This window comes from Leptonychotes weddellii, chromosome 4, assembly GCF_054177405.1.
Source record: "Leptonychotes weddellii isolate Sample4059 chromosome 4, ASM5417740v2, whole genome shotgun sequence".
In the NCBI taxonomy this organism is placed as follows: Eukaryota; Metazoa; Chordata; class Mammalia; order Carnivora; family Phocidae; genus Leptonychotes; species Leptonychotes weddellii.
In genome coordinates, this window is record NC_138372.1 from 18,864,277 (window position 1) to 18,878,592 (window position 14,316).

At 49.8% G+C, this 14,316-nt stretch overlaps 1 protein-coding gene and 1 long non-coding RNA gene across 2 annotated transcripts in view; both read right to left on the reverse strand.

Moving 5' to 3' along the window:
- The window catches only part of LOC145721212 (uncharacterized), a 229,064-nt gene that overhangs the window by 145,211 nt on the left and 69,537 nt on the right, over positions 1-14,316 (reverse strand). The gene's annotated exons all lie outside the window — the stretch shown is intronic.
- Positions 12,093-14,316, reverse strand: part of SLC9A1 (solute carrier family 9 member A1) — a 49,094-nt gene continuing 46,870 nt past the window's right edge. The window contains exon 12 of the mRNA XM_006739546.3: positions 12,093-13,944. Coding sequence (XP_006739609.1) covers positions 13,604-13,944 — 341 coding nt within the window. The 3' untranslated portion in view covers positions 12,093-13,603. The remainder of the gene's footprint in view (positions 13,945-14,316) is intronic.

The window sequence follows — 14,316 nt, forward strand, 5'->3', positions numbered from 1 at the left end:
CCCAACAATCTGGACCACTTATCTCAGGATTGTTACGTGAAAAAAAAAATCCTGTTAAGTCTGTGTATTTGGCGATATCTTTGTTACAGCACGTTAGCCTTCTCTTAACGATACACGCCTGCTTAATAATGCTCGCGTCACACGGAGGTGTCTAAGTCACTAAACTCAGTTCCCATTAACTTCCTTCAAATTTATTTCTCTTTGGATCTCTTCTAGATTCTATGGTTCATTATTATAATCACGTCCCTGCAAATATGAACTCCTTAGCCCCTCTTTCACTTCGTCTTGCTTACTTGGCAAAAGCCATCTTGGTACCTGTGCTCAAATTTCTACAACGAGGCTGACTGGTTTCCTATTCTCAAACATCCAATGAACCCAAAATGGAAAATTCTACTGTTTTTCTAATAAGAACGAATTCCTTCTTCTCCACTCTCTTGAGATGATTATTGCATTCCTTTTCCTTTTTCCTCAGATTCCCTACCTCCTTTCCTAGATAGATTCTCATTGGGCAACCTTGCCTCGCTCTTTACTCAGACAATTAAAGCCCTCTCTCACACCGACACAGTTTCATCTTCCACCAACTATGTATGCAAACCCACCTGCTTGGGCACGCTCCGGACAAGCTGCCCCTGCTTCTCCCCAGGGCGTTTGACTCTGAATCTTTACCCCTTTTACTTTCTCAAAGTGTTTCCTTCCCTACTGGGTCATTTCCCAACAGCGTAGGACCATCTCTAATATCTTCCTCAATAAAACAAAACAGACATCTGTATTGGTTTTCTATTCCACACACCCACACACATCCCCAAACTCAGTGGCTTAGAACAACACAGACTGTGCCACGGTTTCTGTGGGTCAGAAGTCCAGCATGCTTTCGTTGGGCCCTCTGCCCAGAAGTCCAGCATGCTTTCGTTGGGCTCTCTGCCCAGGGTCTCACCAGGCTGAAAACAAAGAGTTGGGCAAGGCTGTGATCTCTTCTGAGGCTCGGGCTCCTCTTCCAGGCTCACTAATTGGTGGCAGAATTCAGCTCCTTGCAGTAGTAGGGCTGAGGTGCCCACTTTCTTCTGTCACCTGGGAGTCATTCTCAGCTCCTAGCAGCCACCAGCTGTTCTCTGCCATGTGGCCCTCTTCACAGCATGGCAGTTTGCTTCTTCAAGGCCAGGAGTAGAATCTCTTTCTTTTAAGGACTCACCTGATTAGGTCAGGCCCACCAGGATACTCTGCCTTACGATTAACTCCAAGTCAACCAATTAGGGACTTTAATTGTATCTGCAAAATCCTTCACCTTTGCCATATAATGTAACCTAATCACAGGTGTGATGTTCCATGATAGTTTCTGCCCACATTCAAGGGGAGGGGATTATACAAGGCATGAACACCAGGAGGCAGGAATCTTGGGGGCCATCTTAGAATTCTGCCTATCACAGAAGCCCTTGACTTTTACCTCCTGCAGTTACTGCCTCAATCTCCTCTCCCTAACACGACGAACTTAAAAGTGCAGTCTAGACTCGATGTGTCCCATACACTCCTCAACCCCCTCCAATCTGGCTTCATTTATTGAGATTTCCCTTGTCAGGCTACTGGTTTCCATCTTGCCAAATCCAATAAGCATTTCCTTTTGAATTTTTTCTTTCTTTTACTTTTTTTATTATGGAAAATTTCACACGTAAGTAAAATAGAACAATACAATGAATGTCCATGAACTCAAACACTCATCTCCAACAGACATCGGTGTGTGGTTAGTGTTCTATCTCTGCCCTACCACTTCTTTCTCTTCTATTCTTCTGGTCATTTTAAATCAAATCCAAGTTATTTATACCATTAGTAAATAAATCAGTACTTCAGTATGGATTTCTAAGACAATGACTTTTTTTTTTAAAGATTTTATTTTTAAGTAAGCTCTACACCCAACATGGGGCTCGAACTCACAACTCCAAGATCAAGGCTTGCATGCTCCACCGACTGAGCAGCCAGGTGCTCCTAAGACAATGACTTTTATTTTATTTAGTTAATTAATTTATTTATATATTTATTTAGAGAGAGTGAGTGGGGAGGGGCAGAGGGAGAGGGAGAGAGAGACTCCCAAGCAGGCTCCATGATCCCTGAGATCATGACCTGAGCCAAAATCAAGAGTCAGAGACTTAACCAACTGAGCCACCCAGGTGCCCCAACAATGACTTTTAAAATATGAGCCCAGTAGCATTGTCAATACGAAAATAACAATAATTCCTCAATGTTACCTAATACATCATCACATTTCCCTCCACAAATGTCTTTTTGCAGCAGGTTGGTTTGAATCAAGATCAAAACAAGAGCCATTCACTGTGTTTTTTTTTCATTCATTGTATTTGGTTGATCTAGTCCTTACATTTCATTTAATCTACAATAATCCTCTTTTTACTTTTTAGTTTTAGTTTTTAGTTTTTGGTCTTGCCACTTATTTTTTGAAGACGTGTGCTCATTGTTCCAGAATTCCCCACCTGCTGGATTTGGCTGCTTGAATCCCTCTGGTGGTGTCACAGTTCTTCTGCCCAATGGGCAGATAATAGAAAAGGTTCTATTATCATCAGACTCACGGTCCCAGCCGCATTCAACGCTGCTGCCCATCTTCTCCTCCTTGAGATATTCTCCTTTTGATGATACCATGTGCTCCTGACCTTCCTTCCAAGTCTCTGGCCCGTCCTCTTCAGTCTTGCACAGTTTGCTCTCTTCCACCCAAACTGGAAACACTAGTGGTTCCGCGGGCCCCTGGCGGTGGGCCCTCGGCCCTTCTCTACCCACCCGCTCTCCCTAGGTTAGTTCATCTGGTTCTGTGGCTTTTAATGCCATGTAGATACTGTAAGACACACACCATTTCATCTCTAGCCCAGCCCCTTCTGAGCTCCAGATCATCTCTGTGAAGACTTACTTGATAGGTCCGCTCAGCTCTCCCACCAGCATCTCAAGCTCAGCCCGTGAACAGCACCCCCCGGCCCCACAGCCACTGGAGCCTGGGTGCTGGAGTTTTCCTTGATTCCTGCCTTACTCTCACGTCTTCTATGCGGCCCATCAGGGTCTGTCATTAGTCCTCTAAATGACACACGTCCACATCAGCACTGTCTGCACCTTAGTCCCAGCCACTGTCACCTTGACCTGGGACGCTGGTCCAGTCTCCTTACTTTCTTCTTCCACTCCAGACCCCCTTCAATCAATTCTCATCCTTTCAAAGCACGCATCAGATAATGTAACTACCCTGCCTAAATCATGGGACTTGAAATAGAATAGAATAGAAATAGAATCACTCCCTGCTCTCCTGTGCTTTTCTCCCTTCTCTCCAGCCACAAAAGGCCTTCTCTTGGGTCCTCAGAAATGTCAGGGTCCTGCCCATCTCTCTGATCGAACATTCTCCGTATGACTCATCACAGCTGGTGCCTTCTTTCCCTTCAGCTGCAGCTTACACGGGACCCCCTCAGAGAGCCTTTCGGGTCCCCCTGGATCCGAAGGACTCCCCCCATTATTCTCTTTGTCTCCTTCAGTGCACTGAGCACACATACATGGATGTGTGCGCATGTCTCGTGTCCATCTGCTCCACCAGACCACGGTCTGTCTCACCTTTGCAAGAGTGGTGAGCTTTCATACGACTGGGCCCACAGCTACGCGGCCAGGCTCCCAGAACCCTCCCCAGCAGCGGCAGAACGCTGGGTGCTACAGAGATTAACTAGGCAGAATATGAACTCCAGGGCCGGTGGTAAGATGTTTTAATGTCACTTTTAAAACACGGACATAAAATGTATACATAGTAATATGCACGAATCCTAAGTGACAACACTCTGATCAAGCTAAGGAATATTTCTCTCACCCCAGAAATTCCCTCTTGCCCCCCTTCAGTCAACCCCCGGACTCACAGCAAACACTGCTGGTAGCTGCATTTTCTTTTTTAAGATTTACAAAAATATTTTTAGTAATCTCTACACCCATTGTGGGGCTTGAACTCACAACCCTGAGATCAAGAGTCGCATGCCCCACCCACTAAGCCTGCCAGGCGCCCTGGTGGCTGGATTTGCAGACGCTGTCCAGGCAAGGTCGGTGGACTGTTTTTATAACATCCCAGCCAGTCCCCATGTCTTGACACCACTATTTTCAGCAGTGAGGCCCATTTCTAATACCAGTGTGCTAACTGGTACAGCCTCTGGGGTTGATGGGAAATAAAAGAAGCTAAGCTCTGGTGGTGGCCAGGATGAGAGAACTGCCCTGCTGGGCACTGGGGCCGAGAACCTTCACCCTCACCCCTCTCGGTGTGAATTCCCTCAGAGCAACTGTCTGCTCCCGGAGCTGAGCTTAAACTAACAGACATCTAACATCACACAGTTGGTGCTCAAATTCAGACGCTATAGCAGAGAAGGACCAGCAGAACAGGCCAGGCACCGGGGATATTTGTGGGCTGGCTTGCGGGCCGGAATGGCCAGCCAGTGGGCCCCGGACGGGTGGTCTGCTGGAGCCGAGAGTCTGGTTGACGTCCTGTGGGCCACACGGCCAGTCCAGCAGACATAGACCGCATTCGAGCACAATCTTCTCTCACCACCTGCCACCTTGTTTCGGAGCCACCTCTGACCCGCCCTTCCCCCTTTCCTGATGCAGGATCATCTCAGGGGCTTCTCTGGGACGTGGAAGGAGAAACAGTTCCAGAGATGCATGATCAAGGCTGCCTGTTTCTCTCTCTGCAGCCCCCCAGACTTTCCACCTTCCAGGAGTCCAGCGATTCCTGCTCCTGCGTTCAATTCTTGTGGGTCCCCCTTCCTGAAGTCCCTCTCCATTCTTCCCCTGAGCACACAGTTCGGCCTGTAGTGGGTCCTCAAAAAATGTTCCTTGATGGAAAATTGCTTTCCTGGCTCTCACATGATCCTTTTATTGAGCTTATGATGTGGGTAGAAATTAGGAAGACTCTGTGACAGATGGGGAAATGAAGCTGAGGGTGGGTGTCTACCCCACCAGCCTGCTGGTGCTTCCAGGACAGGGGTCTGTGCCCTCCCTTCACACCAACACACACACACACACGCACGCACGCACGCACGCAAGCCTGCACACTCTGGGCCTACCTGCTGAATTGCATGGGGGCAGCTAAGCCTTGGTATCTCTGTAAAATGGGGCATCGTGTCAGATGCTCACTCTACAGGCTCACTCTTCACCTTTCTCCATTCGGCACTGGTCAGTGGAAGCTGACTATCCCAAGGCTGCAGCTCTCACCAGGTTCTGGAACCTTCTCTTGTTCCCCAGGTGGCAAAGGCTTCTTGCTGCTGCTAGCCCTGAGTGCTACCAGCCTTTCTTGGCCCCTTCAACTCTGCCCACCACTTTGTAAAAGTCTCTTCCTCAAACCCTTTTCAATTACCCCCTTTGAATATGCGATCTGTTTCCATCCAGGGCCCTGAGAATTGATATCAGAATGGCCCTGGGAAACAGATCCTTGGTGCTGACGTCTGAAATTGGGTGGCTCCCACATCTTGATTGGCGCTTGAGCAGCCTCCTTGACAGGGGTAATGGGCATCAGCAATCTGCGGTACCCCCCCCCCCGTGACAGTAGCGATTACAGCCTGGAGTGGCCTTCTGACTCTCCATCTGATGGCCCTAGGAAATGTACACAAAGGAAAAAAACAGATTGAAAGCCTTAAACTGGGCTACGCTGGGGGGAAAAATTTCTCATATTTGCCTGGAGGCAATGAGAGGTGACGGGGTGCGTTCTGAGGAAAATCAACATCCCTTGTGAGGCAACTTCCCCCAAATGAAGTCACTGAATGACTTTTATGCTAGGAAAGGCTGGTTTCCTCCGACCGAAAGCAGGGCATTCTGCCCTCACCAACAGGGAAGATTCAGGGTGTGTTGGGTTCTCCTTAGCAGAAGATACTTGGGGGTGGCACATTTCACTGGCTCTGCAACCCTGGGACTTTGACAGTGAGGGCCTGGGCTTGGTCCTCCGCCTGCACCGTCACTACCAGAGAGCAGATTCCTTCAGGGTCACCCTGGGGGCTTCCTGGATTTCCTCTCTTGCATGGAGTCGTGAGTTCAAGGCTTTCAATCTATTCTTAGCCCCAGCGGGTCCAAGGAACCACAGACCCTGTGTCTGTAAATTAACTGGAAGAATCCCCCCACTAGTTTCCTGACTCAACGAGGCTCTAAGGGATGGAAAGGCCAAATGGAAGCCCCTGAACTGCAATGTCACCACCATCAGGGGAGCCAACCAAAGGCAATACTGTATTCCTCAGGGAATTTCAGAAATCAGTGCCGCCATCAAAGATCTGAACTATGCAGAGATTATCATTCCTCTCAAGCCTCAGTTTACCTCACTTACTTGGCTGATGCTAAAACCTGTTGGGTCTTGGGGAATGGCTCTAGATTAGGTAGGATGTCAATTGCAGCTGTGGTTCTACACATGAATTTTTTTACCGGAACAAGTCAACACAGCTCCTAGTCTGATGTACATCTTTGACCCAAGACGCGTTCTTTTCTATTCCACTAAGTAAAGATCATCGGAAATCATCTGCCTTTGTATAGCAGAGACAGCAGTACGTCTTCCCTCTACTACTTCAGGGTTTTGTCTATTCTGCGGGTTTCTGTCATAACATGGTCCAAAGTGACAACCATCATCTTGATATAGTTCAGAACACTATGCTGGTTCATTATATTGATGAGATTTTGGTAATTGGGCCTAGTGAGCAGGAGATTGGGAGCACTTTAGATTCTTGGTAGAACATATGTATGCCAACGGGTGATAAATCGCACAAAAATTCAGAGGCACGTCATGTCAGTGAACTTCCTAGGCAATCTGGTGGTCTGGGGCATGTCAAGATATCTCCTACAAAACAAAAGACAAGTTGCTGAACCTTATACTGCCCCCTGCAAAGAAAGAGGCAAAATGTTTGATGGGGTTCTGGATTTTCGAGGCAACATATATCCCACTGGGCTGTGCTATTCTACCCATTTACTGAGAAACCTGGAAGACTGCACATTTCGAGTGAGGCCTACAGCAACATAAGACCACAGAGCAAGCTGCCCTGGAAGTGACAGTTGGCAGTTGGAAGTGACAATGGCGAAAAAGATGCTGTGTAGACAAGCTCCAACAGGAAAGTTGCAGGACAGTTACAGACCCTTAGGGTTTTAGGTTAATTCATACTCTCTTCTGCCAATAACTATTCTCCATTTAAAAACAGCTCCTGGGGGCACCTGGGTGGCTCAGTCGTTAAGCGGCTGCCTTGGGCTCAGGTCATGATCCCAGGGTCCTGGGATCGAGCCCCCCATCGGGCTCCCTGCTCAGAGGGAAGCCTGCTTCTCCCTCTCCCACGCCCACTCCCCCTGCTTGTGTTCCCTCTCTCGCTGTGTCTCTCTGTGTCAAATAAATAAAATCTTTAAAAAAAAATAAAAACAGCTCCTGGCTCACAACTGGACATGGTGGAGACTGGAGGCCTGACTGTGGACACCAAGTGACCCATGCCACCAGAACTGGATATTATCTGATCCCGCTAATCATAAAATTGGACATGCATGGTAGCATTCTATCATTAAATGGCATATATGAAATCAGGTCTGAGCAAGTCCAGAAGGCACAGGGAAATTGCATGAGCAGGTGGTTCAAATTCCCATGGTACCTCCTCTTATTGCTTCACTGCTTCTCCCTCAAGTTGGGGGAGAAAACACAGACACGATTTCCAAGTGAGTCTGCGTGGTATGTAAGCACCAGCCACAAGTGGACAGCTGCTGCATTAAAGCCACACTCAGGGTGTCTCTACGAGACATCGATGAAGGGATAAAGCTCTCAGAGCATCAGGGTAAACTTCGGGTTATATCGGCTGTCCATTCTGCGTGGAAGGAGGGATGGCGATCAGTGGCGAACAAGTTTGCTGGCTGGTCAGAAACCCGAAAATGACAGGACTGGGAGATTGGCGGTGAGGTCTAAGGGAGAAATATATGGATGGACTTCTTGAAATGGGCACAGGTGGTGAAGCTATTTCTGACCCACACAAATGCCCTGCGAGAGCATCCATTATGAAGAAGGCTGTCAATAATCAGGCGGACGAGACCCATTCTGTAGATGTCAACTTCTTTTCCCAGCTACCTTGGTTCTTGCTCAATGGGCCCACATAGAGTGGCCATGGTGGCAGGGATGGGGGCTATTCATAGTAAGGTAGGCAGAATAATGACATCCCAAAGATGTTCTAATTCTTGGAATCTGTGAATACATTTTATATGGCAAAGGTGAATTAAGGTAGCAGATAGAATTAAGGTTGCTGAACAGCTGATTGTAAAACTAGGGAGAGTATCCTGCATTATCTGGATGGGCCCAATGTAATCACAAGGGTCTTTAAATGTGGAAGGAGGAGGTAGTCTGTGTCAGGGTGGTATAATGTGGGAAAGGATTGGCCATGACCAATTTTGAAGATGGAAGGAGGGCACCTGCTAAGGAATGCAGGCAGCCTCTAGAAGCAAGAAGAATAGATTCTCCTCTAGAGACTTCAGAAAGGAATGCAGCTTTGCTGACACCTTGGTTTCAGCCCAGTAAGGCTTATGTCAAGCTTCTGACTTCCAGAACTGTAAGATAATAAATTTGTGTTGTTTGAAGTTATTAAATGTGTGGTAATTTATTACAGCAGCTATAGAAAACTAATGCACATAGGCTCAACATATTTCCCTCACCTAATCTGATGGGCAATTGGCACTGCTGAGCACCCTGGCTGCCCACAGCAAAGACCAAGCTGAGTTTCCTATGTGGCACCATTCCCTGGGTCAATGGTTCTCAAAGTGTAAACTAGGAACCCCTGGGGGTTCCCCAATAGTCTTTTAGGAGTTCTGTGAGGTCAAATCTACCTTCATATTACTACTAAGGCATTCTTTGTCTATTTCATTGTCATTCTTTCATGAGTGTATATAGGAATTTTCCAGAGGGCTGACATACATACAACAGACTAAATGCTGAAGTAGATTTGAGAATCTAGCTGTCTTGCATTAAGCCAAATATCTTTCGAGATTGGCAAAAATGTTGAGTAAGGCTGCTCTCTTCACAGTTGTTTTGAAAGTTATTTTTCATTCAAAACTTTACATTTGTATTAACATGTAATAGATGTATTCATTTTAAATGACTATTTTAAAGCTTAATTTCTCGGGGACACCTGGGTGGCTCAGTCAGTTAAGCATCTGCCTTTGGCTCAGGTCACGATCCCAGGGTCCTGGGACCGAATCCTGCATTGGGCTCCTTGCTCAGCGGGGAGCCTGCTTCTCTCTCTGCCTGCCACTCCCCTTGCTTACACGCTCTCTCTCTGACAAATAAATTTTAAAAAATCTTTAAAGCTTAATTTCTCATCCAGCAAAATAAATATAACCACCACAAAGGCCCTTTATAATTTTTAAGAGTACAATTTTTCAATAATTTTTAAGAATGTGAAGGATTTCTGAGACCAAAACCTTGAGAACCACTGTTCTAGGGGGACCATCTACCTACCCATTGGCGGGTCGATTACACTAACCCCTTCTTTTATGAAGGGAAAAGTTACTTACTAGCTCATGGTAATAAACATATATTTCTGATATGCACTTCCCTTCCCTGCCTGCAAGGCTTCAGCCAGCACCGTCTCTGGACTTTCCAGAATGCCTTATTCATCACTATGCTATCCCACACATTGCCTAATTTCATTCTATGGTGAGGGGCATACAGCAATGATCTTAATGCATTGGACTTACGATGTGCCCTGTCGCTCAGAAGCAGTTGAACGGATAGAATAGTGTTACAGCACCAGCTGGCAGATACTACTGTGCAATGTGAGGTGGACGGGCAGGATGCAGTCCATGCTTTTAATCAGTGGTCAATATCTGGTTCCACCTCTCATGGCCAGAACACAGAGGCCCAGGGACCAAGTGGTAGGGATGGGAGTGGCTCCGCTCAATATTATTCCAAATAACTTCCTGGGGGAATTTTTGCTTTCCATCCTCTCAACTTTGTGTTCAGTGGGCCTGGAGGAATACTTCCTCCAGGGAACACATATGTGCTTCCTTTAAATTGGAAGTAGAGTCTTCCCTTGGGTCATTTTGAGCTCTGTATGTTACTTAACCTAAAGTCAGAGAGGGGGTCAACTGTACCAGATAGTGTGATTAATCTAGATTACTAGAAGGAAAATGGGGGATGGGCAGGAAGGCAACATCTGGAATCCAGAAGATTTACTGGGTGCCTCTTGGATCTCCCATGTCCAATAATGACCGTCAACGGGAAACTTGGCAACCCAACGAACCTAAGACCAAGAAGAAAACCTGAATTGCACAGGAATAAAGGCTTAGGACAACCCACCAGGTAAAGAGCCCAACCAGCCAGAGAGCTGGCAGCTGGTAAGAGGGGCATAGAAGGGGGTGGAAGGAGGATGCCATCGAGTGCTGAACTAAGCATTGTGACCAGCTGCAGAAGGGGTTCCTTGGTGGGTTTCTGTTGTTTTCTGCACCCCACCCCTCATCTTACTGAAAGAGCCTGGTGATGACATTTTAAGTTAAAGGGTATGACTGAAGCACGGCAAGAATATGGTGTCTGACAAGGAGGTGGTGGCTGATGAGACTGGTTTTCCTGTTGGGGATGAGCTTTCCTTCCATTTTTAAAAAAATTGAGCTGAGGGCGCCTGGGTGGCTCAGTTGGTTAAGCGACTGCCTTCGGCTCAGGTCATGATCCTGGAGTCCCGGGATCGAGTCCCGCATCGGGCTCCCTGCTCGGCAGGGAGTCTGCTTCTCCCTCTGACCCTCCTCCCTCTCATGCTCTCTGTCTCTCATTCTCTCTCTCAAAATAAATAAAAAAAATCTTAAAAAAAAAAAATTGAGCTGAAAGGCACATAACCTAAAATGAGCTATGTTGAAGTGAACCATCCAGAGCACTTCGTACCTTCACAATGTTGTGCACCCATCACCACAAACTATTTTCAAAACTTTTCATCACCCCAAGCAGAAATTCTGGAATCATTAAGCAATAGGGACATGAGTTTTTCATCTGAAGGATGGGTGGGTGGTGTAGGGGCAAAAGGAACAGCCCTGCTCAGATATCCTGTCCCCTAAATCCACTCTCCCCTTGCTCCATTTACTGCAAGGCTGACCTCTGTGGGCCAAACTCAGTGAAGTCATTCGGAGGCCTTCCTTTCTGGCTTTCAGGTGGGTTTGGCCAAGGGGAGGCACCAGTAGGGCAGCTCCCTTCCTCTTGCTCTTCAGGTGGAGGGGTTATAACAGCTTCACTGTGGTGTGAGCTCCCTGGGCCCCATGCCTGCTAGGTTCCCTTCACCCTGCCCACCCCTCTGTAAAGAATCCTTTAGTTGAAGGCTCTTCCATATTGCTTTGAATGTACCATCTTTTCTTGTTGGGGCACTGGCTGATACAGGAATGGATGCTATGGTCCTTCCTGACAGGCCTTTTGGCACTGACCACTCCAGACTCCCGGTCTGAGCAAAAGAGACGCTTTCCCCGGGCAGCCCAGGTTCCAGGGGTGCCCGGGATGTGTGCCAAGGCCCCACTGCCCTCTGGTGGTCAGCCCCTGGAAATGCACCTCAGGGATCCAACCTCCACTGAACTGAGCCCACTGGACCCGGCACTGTGCAGACCCTTACACACCTGAGCACTTTCATCCACGCTTTACAGGTGACAGAACCTTCCCGTTGCCCTTCCTATAAACCAAAATCTAACCGAGGACCGCTAGGTCCTATCTTTGCCTCCCTTCCTGTCACCCTCTGACCCAGCCAAACGGGCCTTTTCTCAGATCCTAGGGTCTTTGCCAGGGCAGCTCCTGATTAGAACATTCAGGAACTCCCTGACACCTTCTTCACCTGGTAACCTCAGCTCATTCTCTAGTCCTTTCCTAAGATGACTCAGGACAGTCGTCCTTGTCCCCCCCTCCCCGCCCCCATCGCCAGGCTGCCTCCCTGAGAGGCTGAAGGCACCCGAGGGCAGGGAGCGCCCTGCGCTGCTCACTGCTCTATCTGGTGCCTGGCACACAGTAAGGACCACGCCCGCAGCTGACGGGGATTCGGTGTTTCTTGTGCCAGCCACTGAGCTAAGTAACCCCAGGCCACCCTCCTTCCCGAAGTCCTGGTCCCTAGGAAGCAGCCCTCAACTCTATAAAAACTCACACTGCTTTATTAGAATATGAAAAAGATCCGGTTTCTTCCGTATGGGTGGCAGAACCACAGCAGCTGTGGCGGCTTTGAACCTGGTTGTCCACGTCACCCTTGCGTGGTGAACTCCTGCCCAAAACAGCACTTGCATGGAGAGGAGAGGGACAGAGGGGCACCCACTGCCCAGTCGGCTGGGAAGAGGGACACTCTGACTATTGCACAATCCTGGGGAAGGACAGACACCAACGGGCCTGGGCCTGGCCACGGTGGCAGTGGGGGCAGGAGTGTGTGCCTGGGAGCAAAGGCCTCTGGGGGCCCAGGACTCTGCCCACCCACCAGTCCTGGTGGGGTGGGAGATGCTCAGAGAGGCCTTCTCCCCTAAGGACTGGGCTCCACAGCAAGCTGGGTGCGGTGCACGTAAGAGGTCCAGGGGCCAAGGGGGTGGAGAGGGATGAGAGAAAGAACAGGCCAGCAGGAACTGGAGGTCAGGCCCAAGAGCATAGAAGGTGCTGGGGAGCCCAGCATCAGCGAATTAGAGAATCATGAATTGGAGTGGAAGAGGTCACTTCTAAAATCATAGCCTTGGGGCCACAGTTAAGAGCCCAGAGGACCAACCTGGGGGAGTGTTGGGCAGACAGGCACAGACGAGGAGGGGTAATTCTCTGGAGTAGGAGGGCTAGAGCTCTGGTAAGCCAGGGGTTTTCAGAATGTTTTAAAAACAGGAATGCCCTCTGTGCAAATTGAATGGAGTGTGAGCAAACAAAACAGATAAAAAGGCAGCACTTTCTGGAGCCCCTGACAGTCCCACCCCTGACAGTCGCCCCTGGAGGGTCCAGTGGTCCCCACTGGAGCAGTCTGGAAAGCGAAGTCACATCACTGTCCAAAGCGCCCCAGCTCCAGTCGGAGAAGCTCAGAGACACCCTCAGCCTGCAGCTCTGAGTAACACAGGTCAGGGGGGCTGGCCAGGGTGACAGAGTTGGCAGGAAGAGGGTGGGCCTGCCGGGTGTCACTGATCCCTACCCCAGTCAGATACCTGGTCCCCCAGGCTTTCCGCTGTTAATGTAGGGCCCGGCCTAGGCCAAGAAAGGTCTTGGCTCCTTCCCTTTCCAGGTGGGACCAAGGCTGAGCCAGAGGCTTTTTGGTTAGGAACTAAGATTGGTCTGAATGAGGTTGATGGAGTAGGGACCGGGCCTCTGAGGGCTGGGAATCTCGAGGCCCTCGGCCGGGTTTGGGAGAGAGCCTGAATCGGGAAGGGGCAGGATCTGCCTCACAGCCCAACAGTTCTGCCAAATGGATTGGGAAGGCAGTTCTGCTGGGAGGGAGGGTGCTTCCCAGGAGGCAGGGGGAAGCCGTGCTGCGGTGGGGGCTATGGGCCCAGCTGCCATGCGGTCGGGGGAGGGGCAGGGCCAATCCAGGTCAGGAAGGACAAAGGGAGCCCCCAGCTCCCCCAGCAGCCCCTGCTCTGGTGGGAGAGTCTGTGGTGGGACGGGCACTGCCCACTGACCCCAGCGCTACGGCCCCTTGGGGATGAAAGGCTCTCCCTCCCCAGGCTCGGGGTGGGGACCTGGGTCACTGAGGCAGCGCTGTATCCTCTGGGAGCTGGGGCTGTCACTGGGCACAGGGGTGAAGACATCATCCGTTCCTGGGGAAGAGAGCTCCTTGGTCCGCATCACGATGCCCCCATCGTCATCCTCGTCCTCCTCCTCCGCCACCCTGGCTGGGTCCCGGTTCAGCCCCAAGACCTTGCCCTTCAGCTCCTCATTCACCAGGTCCACAGACTCGGGCGACTGCGGGGAGGCTGGGTCGATGGTGATAACCGGCAAGTCGGCCTTCGGCTCATAGGCCAGCGGGTCTGGGGACCAAGAGCAAAGGCACAAGCTGGCTTCTGCCCCCGAGCCCTGCCCGGCGTGTGCCAGCAATTCCCAGAGAGCCTTCCTGTGAGTGTGGTAGTGCTGCCATGTTTCAGGATTACTCCACGTGGGCTGGATGAGCCCTCATCAGCAGTTTCTCTTCCCCTCACACTGCGGTCCCAAAGGTAGGACTGCATTCCTCTCCTCGGACCAGGGGTTCCCACAGGTGACCTTCCCCAGACCAAGAATTAGAGCCCCCTCCTGAGTCACCATCTGCCCCCAGGGCCCAGGCCTGGGAGAAGGCCTGCTACTGTCTCCCCCACATGCTGGATATCCCAATGGTGCAGACCCTTCTTGCCTCCCTGCCAGGCACC